The sequence below is a fragment of the Cricetulus griseus genome, assembly GCF_003668045.3.
Source record: "Cricetulus griseus strain 17A/GY chromosome 1 unlocalized genomic scaffold, alternate assembly CriGri-PICRH-1.0 chr1_0, whole genome shotgun sequence".
Lineage (NCBI taxonomy): Eukaryota > Metazoa > Chordata > Mammalia > Rodentia > Cricetidae > Cricetulus > Cricetulus griseus.
The window spans coordinates 48,769,065-48,793,872 of NW_023276806.1; the positions used below are offsets into that span (position 1 = coordinate 48,769,065).

A 24,808-nucleotide genomic window follows, 5' to 3' on the forward strand; every position below is an offset into this window, starting at 1 on the left:
ATGCTTTGCTTCATCTATATGTTTTGCCTGCATGTATGTGTGTGTGAGGGTGTCGGATCACCTGGAGCAGGAGTTACAGACAGTTGTGAGCTGTTGTATGTGGGTGCTGGGTATTAAACCTGAGTCCTCTGAAACAGCAGGCAGTGCTCTTAACTGCTGAACCATCTCTCCATCCCCAGTCTATGCATCTTTTGATGGAAGATGGATAAAGAGGAAACACAGTATCTGCCCAATGGGATGTTAGTCATTCTCAACAAAGGAGATCCTGCTGTTGACAACCACACAGATGAACTGGGGAGACTGTATGCTAAATAAGCCAGGCACAAAGACCAATACCATTCAATGTCACTTAATGTGGACTCTCATAAAACACTAAACTCATAAAAGCAGGGAGGAGAGCAGAGGCTGTGAGGGATCAGGAGGCAAGAAGGGGAGGGGCAATGTTGGCCAAAAGGTTATAAAGTTTCAGTTACATTGGACAAGTTCTAGAGCACTAGTGAGCATCATGGAGTGGACAGTCTATATAAACTGTGTAATCTGCTAAGAGAATAGAGCTAAATGCTCTTATCTCACACAATGAAAAGATAACTGAGTTAATGGATGTGTGCATTAATTGGCTTGAGTGTGGTCATGCATTTTACAACGCATACAAACAGCAAAATGTCATTGTGTACATTATAAATATGTGCCATTTTAATTTATCAGTTATAAGTCAAAGCTGAGGGAAAAATAAATGTCAGAAAGTAGGTGAATGTGTGAAAGCAGTTTAACAGCTGGTGTCCTCCAAGAAGCTCAAGTGAGCCAGGTGTGGTGACACCTGCTTGTAATGCCAGTACCAGGAGGTGAATGCACAAATGTGGTTATCTCTGAGCTCTAGATTAGCCTGGTCCACATAGGGCCAGCCAGAGTTACATATGAGATTCTGTTTAAAAACAATAAACCTCAAATGGCCACAATAGTAAACATTATGCTTTTGTGTTTCCTAAAATGCTAAGCCAACTATTAGTGGAATAAAGAATAATGATTGTTTCTAACTGGATGGACATTAAGGAGGGCTAGAACCCCACAGATTGTAACTAACTGGGGCTTGGGGAGACAGACATGACTCCAGCAAGGACACTGAGAGGCCACAAAGGGGGAATAGCAAGGGTGTGTGACAGCCAGGGTGTGTCAGTGAGAAGAGGGTGGAGAGAGCCAGGCAGGGCAGAGCCTTCATTCTCAGACTTTACCCAGGCAAAGCAGAACCAAGAGAAGGTTGGGAAGGGAGAGATAGAGGACCAGAAAGTTTTGCAGTAGGAAGACCATGACTTCTGCCTTGGATGATGCTGAGGTGAGCAGGGGCAGGGCAAGCCCCAGCAGAGGGACAGGAAAGGGTGAAGAAGATGGAGGTAGACACAGTAAGCATGACTACAAAAGGAGAGTGCCCTTTATCTCATGCCAAGGGAGAGCCCCACCAAAAACTGCAGGCTAGAGAAAGAGAAGCAGAGTGGCCTGTGTGGAGGTCTGAGGGGACTTGGAAATGACCAGCTCGCTGTTGTTGAATCAAGCTCTCTCCAGGGTGTGCTGACCCATGTTATCAATGGCTGCTCTTTGGTTTCTGAAGGACTTTTATAAGGCCTCATGTAGACCTCTAGCTAACAACCACAACACCAGTCCATTCTGTCTTTACTCAGAAATTTAATAAAGCAAACAGTTGATTCTCCATCTTGATTTTTTTTTTAAAGACAACCTGAGTATCTTGGCCTCTCCATATAGTTTCTACTTCACAGATTCTAAGTGAATTCATTGTCCTCACAAGCTTTCCACCTTCACTTTAGACCCTGACAGAGAATGAGATTTCAGTATGTAAAGCCTAGCAATGCTCAGAGCAGGGCAGACTGCTTTTCTGTACACACAGACAATGGTTGGCGCCAACAAACCTCATTCTTGTTCTTTGCCGTAGCATCACACTTGCTGTTCTCTGGCTTCTGCAGGTGCTCCCACCGTCCTCCCTGGTCAAAAGTGATCATGCTCTGAATAGAGTTATCTGAACAGGGAAAGAGTGATGTAAGCCCAACACACTGGAGGAGGTCTCAGTCATCCTGCCACAATGGAACTTTCCCAAGAAACACCATTTGTTTATTTATATTTTATATAAATGTATATTCTATGTTGAGCATATTTCTCTTCATGCCTCCCTCCCTTTTCTTTCCCACTCTACTCTGGAGTCCCATGAGCTCTGAATACCTTACACAGTGGCTCAGCTCAGTACTGATGAGTACCAGGCCTGGAGAAGGTGTGCCACTTGAACAGGACATCCCAGACAATTTCAGAAACCTTCAGGAACTGACATTACCGAGCAACCCAAAAGCACTCTTTTAAGCTGTAGTTTGGATCTTAAATTCCTTTCTCTTTTCTGCTGCCTAGGTAACCACAGCTTGCTTGCCAGACCGAGATGAGGCCAATGTGAGAAAGTTAGGTCACTGGCTGTCCTTGAAGGGATGTCAGGATCTTAGTCTCCTTCTCTTCCTATCTCTGAGGTGATGGGTTTCATCTACTATATACTTTGATCATGATGTGGTGCCACAGAGCCAAAAGCAGTGGGATAACCAGCCATAGGCTGAAACCTCTAAAACTGTGAGCCAAAATAAACCTTTTCTCTTTATAAACTGATTGCCTCAGGCATTCTACTCTAGTTAACCCTGATCAGTATGTATATGCTAATGTCCAATCTCTTTCACTGTTTGATGCTTGGAAGAAAATCTACCAAAGGCAAGGATTCTAATTTTTACTCAAAGACATGACACCAAGCTTATTTTAGAGATTCTCAAGATCATTTACATTTAATCCTGGATTAATAGTTTCTAATTAGAGTTTTTTCACCATTCCATATCCTATCTGTACTAGTTAGGGTTATTATTGCTGTGATGAATTGCCATGACAAAAAGCATGTAGTCCATCACTGAAGGGAGCCAGGACAGGCACTCAAACAGGGCGAGAGCTGATGCAGAGGCCATGGAGGGGTACCTCTTAGTGTCCTGCTCATCATGGCTTACTCAGCCTGCTTTCTTATACACCCAGGACCATCAGCTCAAGGATAGCAGCACCCTTCCTCAACAATCACATAGGAAATGTCCTACAGGGTCCCAGGACTCAAACCTAGGCCATCAGGCTCAGCAGCAAACACTTTCTCCTGCTGCGCCATCTTCCCAGCCCTCTTTTCTTTTTATCCTAACACCTCCTTCCTTCGATCTATTTTTTTGTTTTTGTTTTTGTTTTTTGTTTTTGTTTTTGTTTTTCGAGACAGGGTTTCTCTGTGTAGCTTTGGAGCCTATCCTGGCACTCACTCTGGAGATCAGGCTGGCCTCAAACTCACAGAGATCCGCCTGCCTCTGCCTCCTGAGTGCTGGGATTAAAGGCGTGCACCACCAATGCCTGGCCCTGTGATCTATTCTTAGCAACATAAACTGCTGCAGGTTTAAGTCAGAGATATTACATTTTGAGGCTTCAAGGAACATCAACCAGGAAGGTAGATGAAGGAAAATTCATTTATTCAACAAGCATTTATTGAATGGCCAATGTGTAAAAACTACTGTAGGCCTCTGGCAACAAATATACCAGTGAACAACACAGACAGAAAAGCTGGGTGGGGGGACTGGTGAGATGACACTTTAGGAAAAAGCACCTGCTGTACATACCTGAGGGTCTGAGTTTGATCCCTAGAACCACAGTGGAGGGAGAGACCAACTTCTGAAATTTGTCCTCTGGTCTCCACATGTGCATGCATGTGCACACGCAGGCACACAGGCACACACATGCACATACACATACCACCACCAGCAGCAGCTTATGAAATGCACATTCCAGCAGGATGAAATAAACATTAGAGATAGTGTGAATAAATGAATTATATAGAATAAGTACTATGGAAAACTATTTGGACATCTATGGTGGATTGAAAATGTGTGTGAGGAAGGGAGAGGGCTTGAATTTAAAATAGACTAATCCATGCAACTGTCATCCAGAAAGTAACATCGGAGCAAAGTCTTGAAATAGCGCTTTGCCTAGCAGGTACCTGAGGGAACGGAAATGCCTGGCAGACCTGTGATGAATGAATGTGTGCAATTGGGACATTTGAGGACTGGCAGGGGGACAGTTGAATGCCACAGAGGAAATGCATGAGCAAAGAGCTGGAGGTGAGGTGGGAGCGGGGAGAGGGACAGGGGGAGGAGTCTATGTCACTTAGGACCTCATAGGCCATTGCAAGATATTTACAAACAAAAATTAGCCCTTACCTCCTGCCAAAGTATAGACACATAAAAAAAGCTTTAAGGGTCTTTGTCCTTGGAAGTAATGTGTTTCCTTGCATAGAGCCTTGGCAAAGGTAGCCCCATGGTAGAACACTGGGAGAACTTTGACTGGCCTAATACTATGCTCTCGATATGAAAACAGACATGACTCTAGTTCAGGATCATCCCTCTAGGCCCAAACCTCCAAATACACAAGACTCATACACTACCCGATACGGTCCCCTCTTTCTTCTCACTGTTGTTGCTCTGCTCTGGCCTACTTCCACTCACATAATTTCTTTATATGATGAAGCCTCAACATCAAAGGGTAGGCTTGTTGGCAAGGCAAGCACAACAGTGGGAAAAGGGAACATCAATCTTCCCTGAAGCCCTCAAATCCTGACCTATTCAGCAGAGGGATCCAGAGCTATGCTGAGCTATTGCCCCGCTATTGCCGAGCTTACCTTCTGAGAGCATGCTTGTTATGTAGACTCCACGGAGGGAGGTCACGTTGGTAAAGTCGGTCTCTCCACCTGTGGTGGTGTAGAGATGTCGGTCTAGAGACTTGGAGTAGACGATGCCTCGATCATCAGAGGTAAAGATTGTGCCAAATCCGGTATCTGACATGAGGAAACAGAAACAACACAAAACAATAGTCTAGTCATGACTGCCCGGCCCAGCGTATTCGTTGTCTTCACAGTGAGACCTTCAGACCTGAGCATTCAGCATAGTTTCACACTCAGTCTTCATGTTCATCTTTAATCCTGGCACCCAACTTAGAGTCTGGAACCCACCACATGTCACATTTGCTGCGTGACATAATCAGAAAAGCTCTTCCCAGCTATATTTTGCTGGCATATGCACTGTATTTAGATTCTTATTTCATACATTCCTAAATCTTTGTGCTTTAGAATGCTTTTCAAACTCTTCTGTGAAGGATTTAAAATTTTTTTAATATTATCATCAACTGATAGCTTTATATAAAAAATTATCACTAGAAAAGTGAAATTGAAAAGTGACAACCCTAACTTTCTATCATTATGTTCAAAAGACATAAAATTGCTTTATCAAATGTCGACGAGTCTCTAAGCTGGGCAAAGTGGTACATACTTGCAGGAGGTGAAGGCAGGAGAATTGTGAATTTGAAGCCATCCTGGCCTCTAGAATGAGTCCCTGTCTCAATAAAACATCAAACAAACCAAAACTAGTTTCTGAATCTTTCCTATACTTACTTGGTCACAGACAGCTTGCAATTCAGTGCCACTGAGCAGTCTGCTCTGGGCAGCTCTGCTCTACGGCACTCGGCCACCCTCACAGACTACCACAGGCACCAGGACAAGCGCCTTTTAAAGAGGCCGCACATCATCTCTTATTATATTATATAAACTTCTTGCGGTAAGAGGAAAGCTTCTCAGAGCAGGGCCTAAAGCTTAAGTCTCTACGTATTCAATAGGCTCTTACCTCCAGGTTCATCGACATGCATGAACACCATGTCATCATTGGCTGCCAGAATAGAATAGAATTGCTCCTGTCCCACAGAAGGAAGCTGTGCCATGCTCCATGTGTCCCCTTGGTCTGTTGATACGTGGATCCTTCTTGTTGTATCCTAGAATAAATATAACAATATCTGTATTTTTAATCTTCTATCAAGGTATCATGTCAGGGACATGAATAGAAACATGAAACAGTTGTATTAATCATTTCCTTAGTGGGTACAATGACAACAACAGGTCCAGTGCCAACTCTCAAAGCAGCTTCCACTGTCCTCCGGGCAATGAAGTGGTCCATTCTATGTTGGCTCTCTGGCTCCTTCCTTCCGCTATGGTCCTCCCAGTAGCTGTCATCCCTTCTCCTTCAACAGAGCTAAGGGTGTGACTAGGTTGGCTTTACAAAATTTGCGCATGCTTGCTTGAAATTCTCAAATGATTGCCACCTAAATGTTTCTTTGAGATAATCCTGGCTTTAGATAATTAATCCAAAGAACTAGATAACTGATGGTCTAGAAGGTGAAGATGAAATCTGTGCTGGGAGAACCAAGGTGAGACATGCCTCTAAGGGATTCTCTCTACAGCCATGAAGGGAACCTGCCCAGGCTAGGAAGAGGCCAAGGCATCCAAAATACCCATAAGGACATTGATCAGTGAGTATTTGGCTGACAAAGGGGTCTGCTAAGAAGCAATTACGTCCAGGTCTCTGCTAACTTATTTAAAACAGCTCCAAGAGATCAGCAGGTGTAGCTCAGGGGCTGTATCTATTTCCCATGCCCAGTTCCCTCTTTTTACCTCACTACAATGAAAGTGATTCTATCAAGGTCACCAGCGATACAGTCTTCCAGCCCAGTGGGTCATTCTCAGAATTCATGTAACCCAACATTTCACTAGAGTTTGCCAAACTGACCGCTGCTGCCTCTGGAAGCTTTCTTCACTTTCCTTTTTAACAACATGCTGTCCTGATTTCCCTGCCTCACCCCTTCCTCCCACCCAGGCTTCTCAGCTAGGTTTTTCTATTCTTCGTGCCCTCCAGTGGAGAGGTGCTTCAGGTCTTGCTCAGTCCTCCTGTCTCTTCCCCACTTACTCGTTCCTCAGAAGAAGCATCCACTCACATGGATTTAAATACCATGTCATTTTGGGAGACTCATATACACAAACGCTGACGTGGCGTTTCCTCTCAAATATATAATAGGCATATTATATTCATATCCAACACACTGAATTTTTGTTTTTTTCTCCCACAAATCCGTTCCTCCTATAGCCTTTGCTTTGGCAGGAAATGGCACTGTCATTTATCCAGTTGCTAAGGCCAAAGACTTGAATATTTCTTTTTCTTTTTTTTTTTTTTCTTTTGTCTGACAAGGTACATCTAAGGCACTGGCTCATCAAATTGGCAATATACTTAACACACACACACACACACAATCTCCCCTCACCCACTGTTAACAGTCTGGTCCCAGCTCCCAGCCCCCTTGAATACTTGACAGCCTCTTGGCTGCTCTTCTTGCTGCTTCTCCCAGGCATACCTATTCCGCTACAGTGGAAGGTAATTAGCATGCAATCCACCTGAAGAATAAAAGCCCTGCGGGTTAGTTTCCCACTCCCCGCCCCATGCTCCAGCCACACTACACTCTTCTTGACCTCAGGGTATCTGAGGGTCTGTCTCTGTCCTTGCTGATTCCACACTTGTTTTCCTCACTGATGTCCACACAGGCATGCCCCCCTCTGGTCCCCTAGATACCACCCAAGCCCAGGGTCTGTCATAGTGCTGCTAGTTCCTGTTGCTCCCCACCTCCATGCTGCTTTCATTCTTCCTACACAGACATACTTGCTGTGGTGGTTTGAATAGGAATGGCCCCACAGACTCCCGTGTTTCAATGCTTGGTCATCAGGGAGTGGTGCTAGTTGACAAGATTAGGAGGTGTGGCCTTATCGGCGTGGGTGTGGTCTAGTTGGAGGAGGTGCGTCACTGGGGTAGGCTTTGAGGTTTCAGAAGCTCAAGCCAAGCCCAGTGTCTCTCTTCCTGCTTCCTACTGACCAGGAAGTGGAACTCTCAGCTCCTCTAGCACCATGTCTGCCTGTGTGCTGCCATGCTTCCCACCATGATGATAATGGGCTAAACTTCTGAACTGTAATCCAGCCTCTGTTCAATACTTTCCTTTATAGGAGTTGTCTTGGTCATGGTGTCTCTTCACAGCCAGGGAACACTGATTGAGACACTTGCTTAACATGGGCGTCCCCATTTGAATACAAGCTCAGAGAGCAGGAAATGTATCTATATATATTATGGGATTTAAATTGGTACCCAGTATGTGATACACTCAACTAGCATTTTATATTTTTATTATGATTATAGAATAATGTGCAAATGAATTTCTTTCTTCCCCCTCCAGATATTCATATCTGAGTAAAGTCAAACACTGGGCTTACAAGTCCAAAAAACAGGACTAGTCACAATGACAAAAGGCTAACGTCCACAGAAGCCCCTGAGAGTCAGTCAACCTTTATAGAGAGAATCTCTCCTAAGCTTTTACTGTGATATTTAAAATCACAGGGCTGGCAAGACAGCTCAGTGGGTGAAAGTGTTTGCCACCAAGCTTGATGACATGGGTTTGATTCCTTAGGTCTACCATGGTGTATGCAAAGAATGGACTCCTGCAAACTGTCTTCCAATCTCCACACATTTGCCATGGCATGTATGTGCCCAACACACTGGCAAAATAAACAAATAAAAAAATAAGCATTTTTTAAATGCAAGAAGACAAGAAATGTTGTCAGGACTCCAGAGTAAAGGAGATCCACACGGTGTGTATAGCAAGCACATCAGAGCCTGAAAAGGCAAATACTTACCTTATCAGCCATCACAGAGGCAAAAAGGAAACGGCCCCCAAGACCAAATGAGTAGATTTTCACACCAATGGTTTTGAAGGTTTTCCCCAAGTCGGATGTTCTCCATAATTCCAGTGCACCAAGGTCAGCTTCTTAAACAAGACAAAATGTGGATTAAAATTTCACTTACAGGAGAGTTCCAGTCACACAGCTGCTCTAGAACTGCTCTTATTTTAATAGAGGAAAAGCACTTTTAATCCAATCAGTGTTGATCAAGTGACATTGATGTGACATGACTTCATATACAGAGACTTTCTTTTGAGTTTTATTTATGTGAGGTTTTCTGAGTGTTCATGACTCAAATACAGTGTTGTATAACAACAGCAGTGACAATTTGTACTCTCTTTATGGCACACTTTAGAAAATGATCTTATTCTGTTTTAAATTATCTTGTTTGAGATTTTCCTTCTTTGTCATCTAACGCCCTAACTGTCCCATGAAAGCAGACCCTGGATGTTTTGTTCTTGTTGTACTAGTGTTTAGCCTACACCAAGGACTCAAGCATTTGTTGCACGAATAAAAGAAACATTTTTCTTTCTGCTTGGATATTGCAGCATGGGTTGGGAGACCAATAGTTCAGCTGACATGAAAGAGAGAAATCTACAGAAATCACTAGGCCTGTGAGTTTCCTATTGTTTATGGCCCAGTGTTTGCTGAATCTACACTGCCGTTATGGTTTAGATATGAAATGATCCCCACAGGCTCATGTGTTTAAAGGCTTGGTACCATCTGGGGAACTGTGGAATCTCTGGGACTGTGGGTCACTGAGGACTTGTGGGTCACTGATTCTGGCACAAGCTCTATGCTCACTGATCTACTAAGATGTGAACAAGCAATGGCTGTGAGCTCTTACTGCCATGCAGGGCTGCTCCAGTCGCCTTTCTCTCCTGGCCACTGTGAACTGCACCCCAGAAACTGTAAAGGATTCCTCTCTTATCCAAGTCATGCTGCAGGCTCCCACTGCCAGGGACAAAGCTGCTTCAGAGTCACCATGTTTTCCCCACCATGATGAACTGTGTCCTCTAAACTGGGACTCAAAGGAACCTCTCTTCCCTTAAGTTGCTCCTGTTAGTGTTTTGTCAGTGTGATAGTTTCAGTATAAACGCCCCCCCCCATAGACTCATATATTTGAATGCTTAGTTATCAGGGAGTGGCACTACTTGAAAAAGATTAGGAGAAGTGGCCTTGTTGGAGGAATTGTGTAACTTAGGGATGGGCTTTGAGGTTTCAGAAGCCAAGGCTAGACCCAGTCTCTCTCTCTTCCTGCTGCCTGTGGATCCAGATGCAGAACTCTCAATCACTTCTCTAGCAACACATGCCAACATGTTCTGTGCCATGATGATAATAGACTAAACCTCTGAAACTGTAAGCAAGCCCCAATTAAATGCTTTCCTTTATAAGAGCAACCATGGTCATGGTATCTCTTGACAGCAAAAGAACACTGACTAAGACAATCAGTGAGGAGAAAAGTAATTAGTACAGAGATCTGGTATCAAAGAGTGCACTGTAGTGATAACCTGACCATGTGACTTTCAGAACTGGCTAGTTCAAGGATTGTGCAAGAATTTGGAGCTGTGAGATAGATGAGTACCATAATACTATAAGCACAGCTCAATGTACCGTTCTAGTGGGAGCTCATGAAGACCAGAATTCTGAGAGAAATGTGGATGTGAAGGCCAGACTTAAGATGAGAACAAGATCTCTACTGGGAACTGTGTTAGACAACATTCATGTCATACTCCGGTAAAGAATCTGGCTGTAGTCTGCCCACGATTTGAAATTCTGAGTGAGGCTCAACTGAAAACTAATGAACTAGCTCATTTGGCGGAGATCTATAGGCAGCTAACATTCAGCTGTTATGGTTACAGCTTCCTGTGCGTGTAGTCAGGTTTACAGTGAGAATTCAAGGGGAAAGTGAAGAAGGATGTGAAAAATATTCAGTTTGCTCAAGAAAGGAATACAAGCAAGTTTAAAGCTGCAGCAAGGCAGGCAAGACAAAGTGGATGTGACAGCTAAAGAGACCAGTGGTGTCATTACAGTGATGCCAAACACTTTGTACCAGGACAATAGGAAAGGTACCGCAAGGGCAAGACCCAGCCAATGAAGGCGCCAGGACAGAAACCACAAAGCCATTTTCAAATTTTACTTTAAAAAGAGCATGCCTGAGAACACAAACCTCCAAGACACACTGAAAAAAAAAATAGGGCCATCTGGTCCAGCTGCAGGCACTTAGAGGCCACTGCAGCTGTTGTCCATGGTAGGAGGGGTGGACATCTCTCTAGGTAGCTGCTGATTTCTTGGCATTGTCCATGAGGTAGTTTTTCAGGCAGGTAGAATACAGGAGTGAAGGGTCATCAAGATTTGTCTTATTGAGAGCCCCTGGGTTCAGGCAATGTTAACTGTAGGGAGACACTTAGGGGCCACTGTGGGAAGGCATAGGATAAGCTGCAAATGTGGAACCTAAGATGTTAGAAATGCTGGGAATACAGACATATACTTAAGAAGGCTGGAGGCCCAAGCAGAGCTCTCTCAAGAAGCAGCCACATGTGTCACAGGCAACAAAAGCTGTAGAGGAAGGGACCATTCAAGGTCACTGAAGTTCCAATGATGCCACCATGATACCCAGATGTGGGCATGGAGCTCCAGGGACAGCTCATCTGATGGGTTTGGCCCTTTGCTTCCATCTTCCTATGCTGTCCTCCTCCTGCTCCCTTAGGAGGATACTGGAAATATGCAACTCAAGCTTAGATTTTTATAAGGACTCACAGAAGAGACATAGGATTTTTGAACAGTGTTGAGACTATTAAAGACAACAGTAACTTTTGATGTTGGACTGAATGTATTTTGCATTATGGGATGACAGTGAGCCAACAGGGGTCAGGGGTGTAATGTGACAGTTTAAATGTGAATTGTTCCCTGTAGACTCGGATGTTTTAATACCTGGACCCCCATCTGGTGGTACTGCTGAGAGGTTATGAAACCTTTAAGGCTGTGGCCTCATTAGCAGAAATGGGTTGCTTAGAGGTGGCCTGGGTGATTCTCGGTTCTCATTCTGATCTGAGCTTTCTCCTTCCTGACACACAAAAATGTGTACAAGTCAGACAGCAAGATCCTACTGCCAGGGACAGACCTGCTTCAGCCGCCATGCCTTTCCCACCATGATGGGCTGTGTCCTCTAAACTGAGAGCCAAGGGAGCCTCTCTTCTCTTAGGTTGCATTTGTCAGGTATTTGGTTACAATAATGAGAAAAGTGACATATCCAATTGTTAAGGTGAACTATATCATCTTCATGTATAGTTACATGTTTATTGACCTGGGCATAATATGAAGGAATTTAGTTATATTTTCAAGATCTTAAAAGTAATTAGCAGCTTTGAGTTTTCTGTAGCTACTGAATTTGCAGGATCATGGGAAAATCTTTTGTTTCTACCACACACAACCCAGAATATTCTACTATGAATGGGAAGACAGGACATCTTTTTCTGGGACAACAATATACTTACTGCAGGAGCCATTCACATAAGTGGTAAAGAAGATGATGTTGTCTGATCCCCTATAAAGAGGCAAAGACAATGATAAGAAATGGATTAAGACTACTAAGAGACTATGCTAGCCTAGTCACAAGGCTCCTGGCAACATCTGGCATGCTGCTCACTGTGTTTAGGCAGGTTTACAGTGAGAATTCAAAAGGGAAGGTAGAGACGCTGAGCTTGGATGTTTGCTGGTGGAGCTCTCCACAGCCCGAACTCCTTTGTGAGATCTCTTCCAGTCACACTGATGTACTTATACTCCAAACTGCCCCTGGGCTCAGACCATTCCCTCCCAACTACATGCCCTCTCCTGTGTCACTAGATCAGAACCTCACAGGCTTTCAGCACTGGCTTAAAAACCATGAGGTTCCCATTGTCACTCTAACTGGAAGCCTTTTTTTTCCTGAAAAATTCTAGAGCAGTGGATTTTATTATTATTATTATTATTATTATTATTATTATTATTATTTATTATGCATACAGTCTTCTGCCTGCATGCCAGCAGAGGGCACCAGATCTCATTCAAAGGTGGTTGTGAGCCACCATGTGGTTGCCGGGAATTGAACTCAGGACCTCTGGAAGAGCAGTAAGTGCTCTTAACCGCTGAGCCATCTCTCCAGCCCGAGCAGTGGATTCTTAAAAGTGGGAAGTTCTGCCTCCCTTCAGACACTTGGAAGTATCTGAAGACATTTTTGGTTGCCACATTGAAGTGGGGAGAGGAGGAGGCAGAAGTTACTGCTGGCATCCAGTGGGCACAGGTCAGGACACTTCTAAACATCTCAAAGTGACAGAACAACTCCTTCAGTAATGGCTCATCCAGCCCAGTATGCCATTGGTAAGGAAGGTAAGAATCCCTGTTCAAAGGACCATATAGCACAATAGATGAAATGCCAGGCTGAGGAAGCCCGGTTCTAGAGCACTGTGCCCTACTACACACTGTCTGCCATTATTTGTTACCTAGTCAGTTGTTTTAATTGCACAGTGTGTGCCTTATTGCCTCTGTCACACTGACTGGCTTTTTTGGGTCAGTTGCTAGGTTTTAGGCTTTCTGGCTTCCCATCTGAACTTAGCTCAGTGCTTCTTATGAGCTAAATAATTTAGTTCTTTCATCTCAAATAGACAACTAGGTCAGAGGTTGAATTATTTAAAATGAAATTTGGAAAGGCAGTTTGCAGGGAATGAGATCCTGATAGCACTTACAGATTACTCTCTGCAAAAGGTCCAGCATTGGAGCACGCTTTTTCAGAACTCCTAGAGATCAAAGATCTCAAAGGTGAGTTACCAGCATCAGTAGCCTAGCTACCTTGAATTTTGAGCTAAGCAATTAAATGTAATGCAAAGTAAAATATCATGGCTGGAGGGATGGCTCAGCAGTTAAGAGCATTTGATTTTCTTGCAGAGGGGCCTGGGTTCGATTCCCAGCACCCACATGATGGCTCACAACTATCTGTGACTTCTGTGCCAGACAGTCTGATGCTTCTTCTGACCCCCATAGGTACCTCATGCACATGACACACATACATACACATAGCAGAACTATCATGAGAAAAAAAAAATTAAGGTAAAAAACCTTGTTGCTGCTTTTCTTTTCCACCAGGTCCCATGGCTTCAGCCCCAAATGAACACACAAAGACTTATATTAATTATTAAACTGTTGGCCGATGGCTAGAGCTTCTTATTGGCTATCTATGTCTTAATTATTAACTCATTTCTTTCTTTCTTTCTTTCTTTCTTTTTTTGTTTTGTTTTTTTGAGATAGGGTTTCTCTGTGTAGCTTTGGAGCCTATCCTGGCACTCGCTCTGGAGACCAGGCTGGCCACAAACTCACAGAGATCCACCTGCCTCTGCCTCCCGATTAAAGGCGTGCACCACCAGCACCCAGCTATTAACTCATTTCTATAAATCTAAGTATTTCCACATGGTCTTATCTTACTGGAGAAGGGTCCAGACCTGTTACTCCTTCCTCCGCTACATGGCGTCTCCTCTCAGTTTCTCCCTGCCTACCTTTCCCAGAATTCTCCTCGTCTCCTAGTCCTGCCTATCTACCTGCCTCTTTTGGCCAAACAGTGTTTTATTCATCAGTCAATAAGACAAACATATACACAGAAGGACATCTCCCATTAAAACCTTGTGTAAAGTTGGCCAGTGGTGGCACATACCTTAGATCTCAGCATTCTGGAGGCAGAGGCAAGTGGATCTCTGTGAGTTTGAGGCCAACTTGGTTTATATAGCAAGTTCCAGGACAGCTGGGGCTATATAGAGAGACTCTTTCTCAAAACAAAACACCACATATACACAATAAAGAAACCTTACATATGCAATAAAGTATCACTTCAAAATAGCCTTTTATTTGTAAAGATGAATTTCAGTGACTAAGATTAGTCATACCTTAAAAATGATATGCATATTTTAGTTCTGGTAGAAGTGATTTGTTAACTTAGTTACCATAGAAATGACTTCCTTGCTGTTAAGGCCTATCCAGTACCAGCACCACTGATTAAAACATGAAGCATGAAATGAGATGTGGCATGTGCACACCTGATTAAACATAATCAGATGTGGCCTGTACACAGTAGCACTCTAAAATCCTCACTTAATAAGTGCTTCTGGAAAAAGCCCACCTCATTTAAGTAGCAAAGCTAGTATTTTAACTGATTTTGGTGGATATATTTCAAATATGTATGATTTTTATTTCTTCTGGTTCCCTAAGTAGAACACATTAAACTCTTGGGATTTTGGGTCATGGCCATGAACATTAATCATATCAAGCCATAATACAGTGTTCGCCTGGATGTTGCCAAAGTGAGTGTCCTCCTTGATCTAACACAGCAATTTTGTCCTGAGTTTGGTCTGTTTTGTTTTTTTTTGGGTTTTTTTTTTTTTTTTTTTTTTTTCCAAAGCTCTCCTGCCTGCTTCCAGCTTTCAGGCTGTCATTCTAATGCTGTTATGTGCTTGCTGCTGGCAGCCCTGTAGCTCATCTCCGGCAGCGATCTGCTGTAAACTGGGAAACCAGATTACCAGATTTGTTGCAATTAGTCAGTGGAAGAGACTCAGAACACTGTTCTCAGCAAGCAGAACGTGGGAGGCCTGAGGCTGCTGATTCAATTCCTGCTTCACCACCCTCCAAATTCTGCAACGAAGCCTCCTTTCATCAAGAAGGAAACTCAAGCTCAGAGAGGTAAAGCCACTGACTAGTAACAGAGCCTGGCTGGAACAAAAGCGACTTCACTCCTAAGTCAGAGCTGCTGCTGGTACACGGGCAGGCACGGAGGGGCAGGGCAGGCTGCCAGCGGAAAAGAGTGTTTTCTTGCTGCAAATGGTGGCACTTGTGCAGTCTAGAAGGCCTTTCAGCTCTTCCTGAGTTCACACTATGTTTTGCGCAACTGAAATGGAGTGCTAGACGAGGAAGTGTAAGTCTGGCTATAGAGAAGTACCAAAGACCCCACATTAAAGCTTCACTCTGTGTCCCAATGGAGTTCACCAGCTATGGAGAAAAAAACTTTGTAGGCAGCAGTCACATGCCTTATAACATTCATTGAGACAAAAATCCTCTTTTCCACCACAAATAGAAGCTCTTCTAGGGCCAGGTCGCTATCCCAGCCCTCTCACTGTCCCTTATGGGACCCTGAAGAGCACTTGGCACATAGCAAGTGCTTGCTATTTATTCATGTGACTTTTGGCAGCACTAAGGTTTAGGGCTCTGCACAGATGGAGGCTTGTGTTACTCACCATTTGGCCAAACAGACAGCTTTGTGGATTTCTTCCCATTTTTCCCCAAAATTCTTGGACACCCACAGGCCATTCTGAAAGATTATAAATGACTTATCAAAATTCCAGCTTTATTCTGTGCAGCTGTTTTCTATGACCTTTAATAATCCACATCCAACAGTCATAGTAGAAACACATACTAGAGCTGTCTGAGCAACATGCTCATGCACACACACACATGCACGCATGTGCGCGCTCACACGCGTGCGCGCACACACACACACACACACACACACACACACACACACACACAAATGCACACATATTACTCAGGCTCCTTCAAGTCTTGGAATTGAGAACAAGTTCATATAAAACACCCCGTATGCCAGGCACCGCACCAGACATTGCAATTCCTGCGTCTCAAGGGTCTCACAGTTTAACAAGGGGCACCTAGAAGAAAGCTCACTCCCACACGGTGTTATGGATGTGGTCCACTGTGGAAGAGGGGACTGGAGGCCCAATGCACAGTGACGGCTGACTGAAGAACACTGCACTGACTGAAATGATGAGTGGTATGATCAAAAGGAAGTAGGGAGTGCTAGTGAAAAAAGACAAATGAAGACTAGTAAAGGCAGGATGGGGACAAGCATGGAGGAGCGTGAAGGTCAAACAACATCAGTGGTGCAAAATCCCAAGGTGAGAAGGCCAGGGCTGATGTCAGAGAGGTGAGGAGAGCTCAGAGGTCAGGCCCAGGAACTGGCTTTTATTGCATGTGAGCTCTCAGCAGGAGGTCACTCTCAGAGGGGTGACAGCTTCACTCTTTTGGGTCACAACCACAGACGAGAATGGGGAAAATAGATTTCAGAGTGTCCCACCTAGAAGTAGGATATGAAGAGACTAAGTGCCAGTTGGTTCAGTAACAGTTAATGAGCCTTGAGGAATGTGATCAGCCAGAAATGAAGCCAGCATATTAGTGACTTTTCCAATAGTCGTCTGTGTATGTGTGTGTGTGTGTGTGTGCCAATAATGTCCAGTGGGGGGGATGTGGGGTACACTGTATCATTAATTACTATAAATACTATAGGCACATGCCTGAGAGAGGAACAGAGCTCAGTTGGGATTGAGTTGGAGCTGCCTGTCAGACACACACCTGGAGATGCCTGGGGTCAGCAAGACAGGAATCAAATGGCCTCTGGGAAGCCAGAGCCACAGGTAAGGATGTGAGAATCTTTACATTCTAAGTGGAAACAGCAGTAAAATGAACAGGAGGCAGTTAAGTTGAAAGAAGTTTAAGAGAGAGACCACCAAGAAGGACCATCTAGAAAGGTAGAATAATCAAAGAGAATGGGGTCATAGAGCCAAGCAAATGGAGGTCCCTGGAGGCAGGATTGGCCACTGCTTTGAAATGCAGCAATTAAGAACATGATGTCTGTCAATGACAACTGTATCGACAACAGGAGCTCACTGAGCAGCCTCAGTAGGGGTGGGACAGAAACATCCTGGCTCAGCAGAAACTGACTGGGGCCGCCTAGGCAAGATCAGTCTTCAGTGCTGTTCTCTCAACTTCCTCTCCTCTGGTAACAGCGACAGTCTTAGGAGGGTGACAATTTATACTTGTTCTTTGCAGTTCAAGAATGATGACTGCAAACTGTTCCCCACGTCATTATTTCAGCAGCAGCCAGCATTCATTCATTAAAAAAAAAGCAAAACATGAAAAGACAACTATACATCATATGTTCCTGGAAGAGATGATATGCAAAGCCATAGCCAGATGGGGACAGGTAGATTCTGGGAAAAGTCTAACGTAACTCACTAGAGAATCCTTTAAAGCTGGTATATTGTGATGCTGTAAACAAGGAAAGGCAAGTTCAACTGGACTCACCTCGGTGCTGAGAGCTAGCAGGTAATCGGAATTCTGAGGGCTGTACAGCATCTGAGTCAGAGGATGAAAGGGCAGGTCTGTCTGCACAAAGTTCCTGGCAAAGTCTGATGACCTGAACACTCGCCCTCCTCGGCTTCCCCCAGATACCTCTGCTGTTAATATCACCTGGCCGGGGAGAGGAGAGGTCAGAGTTAGGGAAGAGCACGGTGAGAGCAGGGCATGGTCCTGCAGGTGTGTCTGTTTATGTGTGTATGGGTGTGTCTGTCTGTCTTTGTGTGTATATCTGTCTATGTCTGTCTATGTGTGTATGTATGTATGTGTGTGTGTCTGTCTATGTGTGTATGTCTGTCTATGTCTGTCTATGTGTGTATGTGTGTGTGTGTGTCTGTCTATGTGTGTATGGGTGTGTGTGTCTGTCTATGTGTGTATTGTCTGTCTGTGTGTATGTCTGTCTATGTGTGTGTGTGTGTGTGTGTGTGTGTCTGTCTGTCTGTCTGTCTGTCTGTCTCTTAAGTTTTAGACTTATAAGAAAGATATCCTCAACTGAGCCAATGTATCATACCTGTTTCCAACCCCCCTCTGGTTAGTTTTGAGATGTAGTTTCCCCAAACACTACAATGTTGTTAAAGGGAGTACCCGTTGCAATGCTGAGCAACTACCACATAAGTATAAAGGGTTTTGGTGCATCTTGGATGTGAACCAGAAAAAAGATCTGCGGTAAACCCCATTCTTTTATGTCCAGTGTGGCAGTTTGAATGTCATTGGCCCCCATAAGCTCATAGGGAGTGGCACTATTAGGAAGTGTGTCACTGTAAGGGCGGGCTTTGAGGTCTCCTTTATTCAAGCTTCATCAGTGTGACCTGCTGCCTGTAGGTCAAGATGTAGGACTCTCATCTCCTTCTCCAGCACCATGCCTGCCTGTAAGCCACCATGATGACCATGGACTAAACCTCTGAAAATGTAAACCAGCCCACCCCAATTAAACATTTTTTTCTGTTATAAGAGGTGCTTTAGTCATGGTGTCTCTTCACAGCAATAGAAACTCTAGACAATCAGTATCAAATAATGCTTAACTTTAAAATATAGCAATACCAAACTAAAATGTTATCCTAATTTCATGTCTGTTGCTGTGATAAAACACCCTGATTAAAAACAGCTTAGGGGAGGAAAGGTTTATTTGGCTTACAATTCCAGGTTACAATCCATCATTGTGTGGAAGCCAAGACAAGAATTTGAAGCAGCTGGTCGCATCCACAGTCAAAAGCAGAGAGTGAATACACGTATGCCTGCCCACTTGTGCTTAGCACCCTTTCCACAGGCGCAGTCTCTGCTTCTCTGCCTATCGAACTGTGCTGCTCACATTGGGCTAGGTCTTCCCACATCTTATTAATGCAATCAAGATAACCCCCAGAGACACACCCACAGGCCAGTTTGATCTAGACAGTCGTCCACCAAGGCTCCTCCTGAGTGACTCTAGACTGTGTCATGTTGACTATTTAAAACTAATTATAACACTGTGAACCCCTGGGTCTTTCCAACACTAACATCCTTCAGATGGCAAGGAGTACCTACTTCACATGCAGGAATGAGTCTCACCTTTCCGGAGTTCTCAGGACCAATAGCCATGCCAAATTCAGTCCGAATGAAGGTGTTATTGATGAGATTTGTAATATCCTTAAAGTTCTTTCCATAATCCTCACTGAGAGAGAGAAGGGGAAAAGAAGGGTATTTAGAATGTGGTGTAACAGGCCTTTAGTGCCCTTTCCATGACTTTTCAGTCAGGGTGGGATTAGTCTGAAGGATGTGTACTTCCCTTGCCAGTGATAGGTTCCAGGATGGGGGAGTGACCCAAGGTCGAGCCAAAAAGAGAAGAAGGCCTTCCCTTGAGATTTTCTAGGAAACACATTACAGATAAGCCACTTGCTAAAACTGGTTAGCCTCCTTTCTGACCAGTGGTTCTCAGCTGGGGTGGATTTGTTCTCCACTCCTACTTGAGGGATATCTGAGGACAGTTTTGATTATCACAATCCAGATACTATTTAGGCAATGATGTTGCTGAACATGCTGCAATGCACAGGGCAGTCGCACAACAGAAAATTATCCGGGCCCCAAATGTCAAATCATCATTGTTGAGAAACTTCCACAATGTGGCATGTGAATGCAATGCAAAAAAAAAAAAATACTATTTCTTCATAATGAAAGGGCCACTGAGGTAATTCTAGAATCTCAGAAAAGCAGAGCGATACAACACAGGGATGAACTGACCCCAAGCATGCCGTTTCAATGTATCTAGTTACATGAATCAACAATCTCCTTGTTATTCAAGCTAGTTTGAACTGGGCCTCTGCTAACTGTAGCCAAAGGGCTCCTAACTAACCTACAAATCCACATGACTTATGGTAAAGCCGGTGATAAGTAGTGGTGGTCTTGACGTTTTCCTGTGAGAGGTTATCGTCCCTAACTCAGGCATAAGCTGCTAACTCACGTAGCATGAAAACTACTACTAGAGAAAGCAAACAACCAACTCTGACTCTTGGTTTCTCAAAGTTTTCCCCAAATTCCATTCCAATAAAGCTTCTGGGGCGGCATGTGTAGAGTTTTGAGAACCAACAACAGAATCAGCAGCTGTCTGACAGGTCTAGTACCATGTACAACTCTCTTAAAATGACACAGAATACTCAAATTTAATATTGATTCAATTTAAAGGGACCTGGGCTTTCAGCCTTGGTCGAAGCATCTTGTTTGTGCAGACACACATAAGTGGCCAAAAGGCTGAGAAGAGACTGAGCGCTCAGCCCTAAACGGGGTATCTCTATCATCTCCCCACCCCCTGCCACATCTCAGGGAGCATCACAGAAAACGTGGAAAGGATGTAAAAGCTGGAGGATGATGGGGAGGACTGCTGTGAAATGCTGGATGTGACATGGCGATCACACTCATGTCACACCAGCCATGGCTACAGGCACAAGATCAAGCTAGCCAAAATTCCCATGCCGATAGGGACGAGGGTCTCCCGGCCCCACCCTTTCCTGAGGAGCTACCAGCAGCTGGCAGCTGCTGGGGAAAGGAAGAGCATGTTTCTTTGCTGGTGTGCCCACTGGTAAATATTCCAGTGCATGGCCTCACACCCATGCATATATGGGCAGCAATCGCTGGCCTTACTGACTTATCAAAAAAAAAAAAAAAGAAAGAAAGAAAGAAAAAGAAAGAAAGAAAAAGAAAAAAACAAGATTCAGTAGGGGGTGGCTCTCTGGGAGGGATACAGGGAAACCGGGAGTACGGGGGTGAGGGGTAGCTATATGATCATTATCTATACACATATGGAATTATCAAAGACTAACACACACACACACACACACACACACACACATACACACACGTTTTGATTATCTGTTGGTGAGGACATTGCAAGCCTGTTTCCCAGATCGAGAGGAAATCTACAGTAATGTTCACATTTATTATTTAATAAGACACTACAAATCTGGGGAGAAACCTCAATAAATAATAAAAAACTGGGTAACAAGAGAGATGTAAAGGGCTGAGGAGACCATTGTGCAACTCCTATGTTTCACAAGGAGATGTGCAAGGGGAGGCAATTTATCCCAAGTCAAGTACCAATTAGAGACAAAGCTGAAACCCAGTCCAGTTCTTTTCATTCTTGGCCTCAAACTAGAGACAACTTCTCATTATTTTTGAGGAGTCTCTCTCTCTCTTTTTTTTTTCTTACAACTTGGGAATTAACATTTCTGTTGTCAGTCTCTACTTGGCAGTAGAAGCTAGAGGCACAAAGGGGCATGCCTATGCCTGCTTGAGCTGTCTCTGAGGATGATAAAACAAACCACGTCACCAGCCTTACTAGGGTGACTCCTCTACACCCCATCCCTCAACCCCCCCCACACACACACCAGATAAATAAAACAGAGACTGGCTACTGTCCAGCAATTTCCTTTACTGCCCTCACTCTTCTTACCTTCTATGCAGCCAGGAGATATGCATAAGCAATGCCCAGCTCTGCAGGGTGCACACCATCAACAGCTCAGACAACTGTCCAAGGGGCTGTGGCAGCTTGATTATCCCTGGTTTACAAGCCTTCCTTCCTGTGCACACCTTTAATCCCAGCACTCGGGAGGCAGAAGCAGGAAGATCTCTGTGAGTTCGAGGCCAGCCTGGTCTACGAAGTGAGTGCCAGGATAGGCTCCAATGCTACACAGAGAAACCCTGTCTTGAAAAACAAAACAAAACAAAACAAAACCCAAGTTGTCCTTCCTTCATAACATTCCCAGGGAACCTTCACCAAACTGTTGGCATGGTTGCTTGCTTTTTAAGAACTTAGTACAATGAACACATCCCTGCCCTACAGAAAATGAAGGCCACAAGAGCAAAACAAAAAAATACCCATGACAACCCTCCACTAGTCCAGCTGGTTAAGCAAGTGGAGAAAATGAAGTAGAGCTCACCATTGGGAGGTAAGTACAGTTCTGGGAGTGTATTAAATGCATCAGCATGAACTGGAAATCAATAAAACATCCTGAAATAGAAATCTATTTCTCAAACTCCATATGAAAATATAATTATAAACAGCAATCAAATGAGTGCTAACCATGAAAACCCTGTAAAGTTCTCTGCTTTAGAAATAAGTCTCTTTTTTTAGAAATAATTTTTTGTTAAATTTATTTTGTGTGCATCAGTGTTTTGCCTGCATGTTTGTCTGATATGGGAGTTACAGCCAGTTGTGAGCTGACATGTGGGTTCTGGGACTTGAACCTGGGTCCTTTGGAAGAGCAGTCAGTGCTCTTTAACTGCTGAGCCATATCTCTAGCCCAAAGTAAGTCTTCTTAATAACAATTCCAGCCACATCTTCTGGTTACTAAAAATAAGTGATCATTTTAGTCTATGTCTGTGTTGTGAACGTGGGCATGAATGGTTTCAGTTCAAGACATCACCAAGCACAAATGTGTGTGGAACAGATCTTGTGTAAGCCACTTGACTACGATAATGGAGTACCATATTCTGGAGGCCAGGAAGCCCAAGATTAGGGCACTGAGAGATTCCATGTTCGCTGAGGCCCAATTCATACCATCTATGATTTATTTGCTTTTTTAATTGGGGTCTTGTTATGTAGCCAGGCTTGAACTCACTGTGTAACACATCCTCCTGACTCAGGCTACCAAGTACCGATATGACAGGCACATGCAGTTATACTTGACTATAAACCACCATCTTATCATTATGACTTTGTAAGGCAGAAAGGCTAAGCAGATCATGTCCTAATCACCTACCTACCTAAGGTTCCTCCTCATATAGTTCAGAAGCTCTTGCTTAAGGAAGAGTGCCTCTCACAGTGGGCTGGATCTTCTCATAGCAATTAACCATCAAGAATACCCTGTCCCCAGGCATGCCAAGGGCAAAGCTGATTTAGACAACTTTGTTTGTTTTTCAAGACAGGGTTTTTCTGTGTAGCTTAGGATCCTATCCTGGAGCTCACTCTGAAGACCAGGCTAGCCTCAGACTCACAGAGATCTGCCTGCCTCTGCCTCCCAAGTGCTGGGATTAAAGGCTTGCACCACCACACCTGGTCTAGTCAACTCTTAATTAAGACTTTCTTCTTGCTGGGCACACCTTTATTCTAGCACTCAGAAGGCAGAGGCAGGAAAGCTTCTGTGAGCTTGAGGACAGTCTGTTCTATATAACAAGTTCTAGGCGAGCAGGAGCAACACAATGAATAATATGTAGAGCTACATAGTAAATAGTGTCTCTTCTTGGGTGATTCTATTGTATCAGGTTGACCATTTAAAATGATCACAAATATCATCTGAATGGTACATGGATGAGACCCAAGATACAGTGCATCCTCTCTAGCCAAGAGATGAAATAAGCTATGTGCTTTCAGTGTATATCGGCTCTGAGTAGCCTGCACCCACAGCTTCAGGTAGAAGATATCTGGCTCACTGGGCCTGTGATATACCCCCACCTCTGAATTTTGAATCTGGAGAAGCAGTTTTGATGATCTCTGATGCCGGTGGCTGTGTCAGAGGAGCAGCAGGTGACAATTGTCAGCCTACCAAGAGGCAACTCCCTAATAGGTGAATCGTGGATAGGCAAGGATTTCAGAATGTCTTTTGCTTCTGCTGTGCTTTTACTTGTTTGCTGCTGTTGTCTTTCTCTGGTATCTGGCATAGTGTGAATGGGTGTTGGGAGATCCCCACTTCTTGTAATGTAGTGTGTTTATCTCATGGAAACATCCCATTCTATTGGGCATTCTTAAATGTGAATTATTATAAAGATGATTCCTTCCTAAGCGGTACTGTCTGATTGATAATAACGATAATGTTAGTTTAAACAGAGTTTTGATGATTAAAATTATAAACAAGGAACTATACAGCTAGAACACATGAGTTTCTATTGAGGAGCTGTATAGACTGTAGTTTAAGTTAACGATTAAGAAAAACAATTGATTCTCGGTAGCCTAGCTAGCTTAAATTCTTTTAACCTTAATGTTGGGAGATGTGTTCATAGATTTTGGAGTACATAATAGCTGAAACAAAGCTTTGGAAATAACTTAAAGTTAGACTAAGATGTTTTCCTCAAGTAGCTTTGAGGTTAAAAAAAAAAAACAAAATAAGATAATATAAAGTTTTAGAAAAGGCATAGTTGAATGCAGAACTCATTAAGGTCAGGGAACAAAAATATAGTAGCCCAAATATCATTAGCTGACATGCTCTTCTTGCTAGAATTGGTTGATGACCAAAGATGATGATTAATTCCTTATACCCATTTCTACTCAATCTCTTAATATATAAAACAATTGATGAGTGGGTATGTACCCTAAAGATTTAAAGTAGAGCTGACTGGTTCTTTTTCATATATGCAAAAGTTTAGGTTTATGATTCCTTATAATATAGATACTTTTCAAGATAAATAATACAGAAATGGCCCTTTTTTGCAACTACAAACTGCAGCAAGACAGCAAAAGACCTGACTGAGAAGAATATCCTACTTGCCTTCAGGGTTAATCTGTAATAAGTTGCGTGGGTATGAATG

The 24,808-nt window shown here is 43.7% G+C and overlaps 1 protein-coding gene across 4 annotated transcripts in view; it reads right to left on the reverse strand.

The window, feature by feature from the left end:
• The window catches only part of Sort1 (sortilin 1), an 80,465-nt gene that overhangs the window by 19,237 nt on the left and 36,420 nt on the right, over window positions 1-24,808 (reverse strand). For 2 of the 4 annotated variants that reach the window (XM_027395493.2, XM_027395495.2), the window contains exons 4-11: window positions 19,364-19,466; window positions 17,768-17,932; window positions 15,907-15,980; window positions 12,151-12,200; window positions 8,609-8,736; window positions 5,730-5,874; window positions 4,733-4,888; window positions 1,920-2,026 (exon numbers count right to left, since the gene is read on the reverse strand). In XM_027395493.2, the coding sequence (XP_027251294.1) occupies window positions 1,920-2,026; window positions 4,733-4,888; window positions 5,730-5,874; window positions 8,609-8,736; window positions 12,151-12,200; window positions 15,907-15,980; window positions 17,768-17,932; window positions 19,364-19,466 (928 nt within the window). Of the gene's footprint in view, window positions 1-1,919; window positions 2,027-4,732; window positions 4,889-5,729; window positions 5,875-8,608; window positions 8,740-12,150; window positions 12,201-15,906; window positions 15,981-17,767; window positions 17,933-19,363; window positions 19,467-24,808 lie in introns of all 4 variants that reach the window. The other 2 variants (XM_027395491.2, XM_027395494.2) reach the window with 1 other exon arrangement.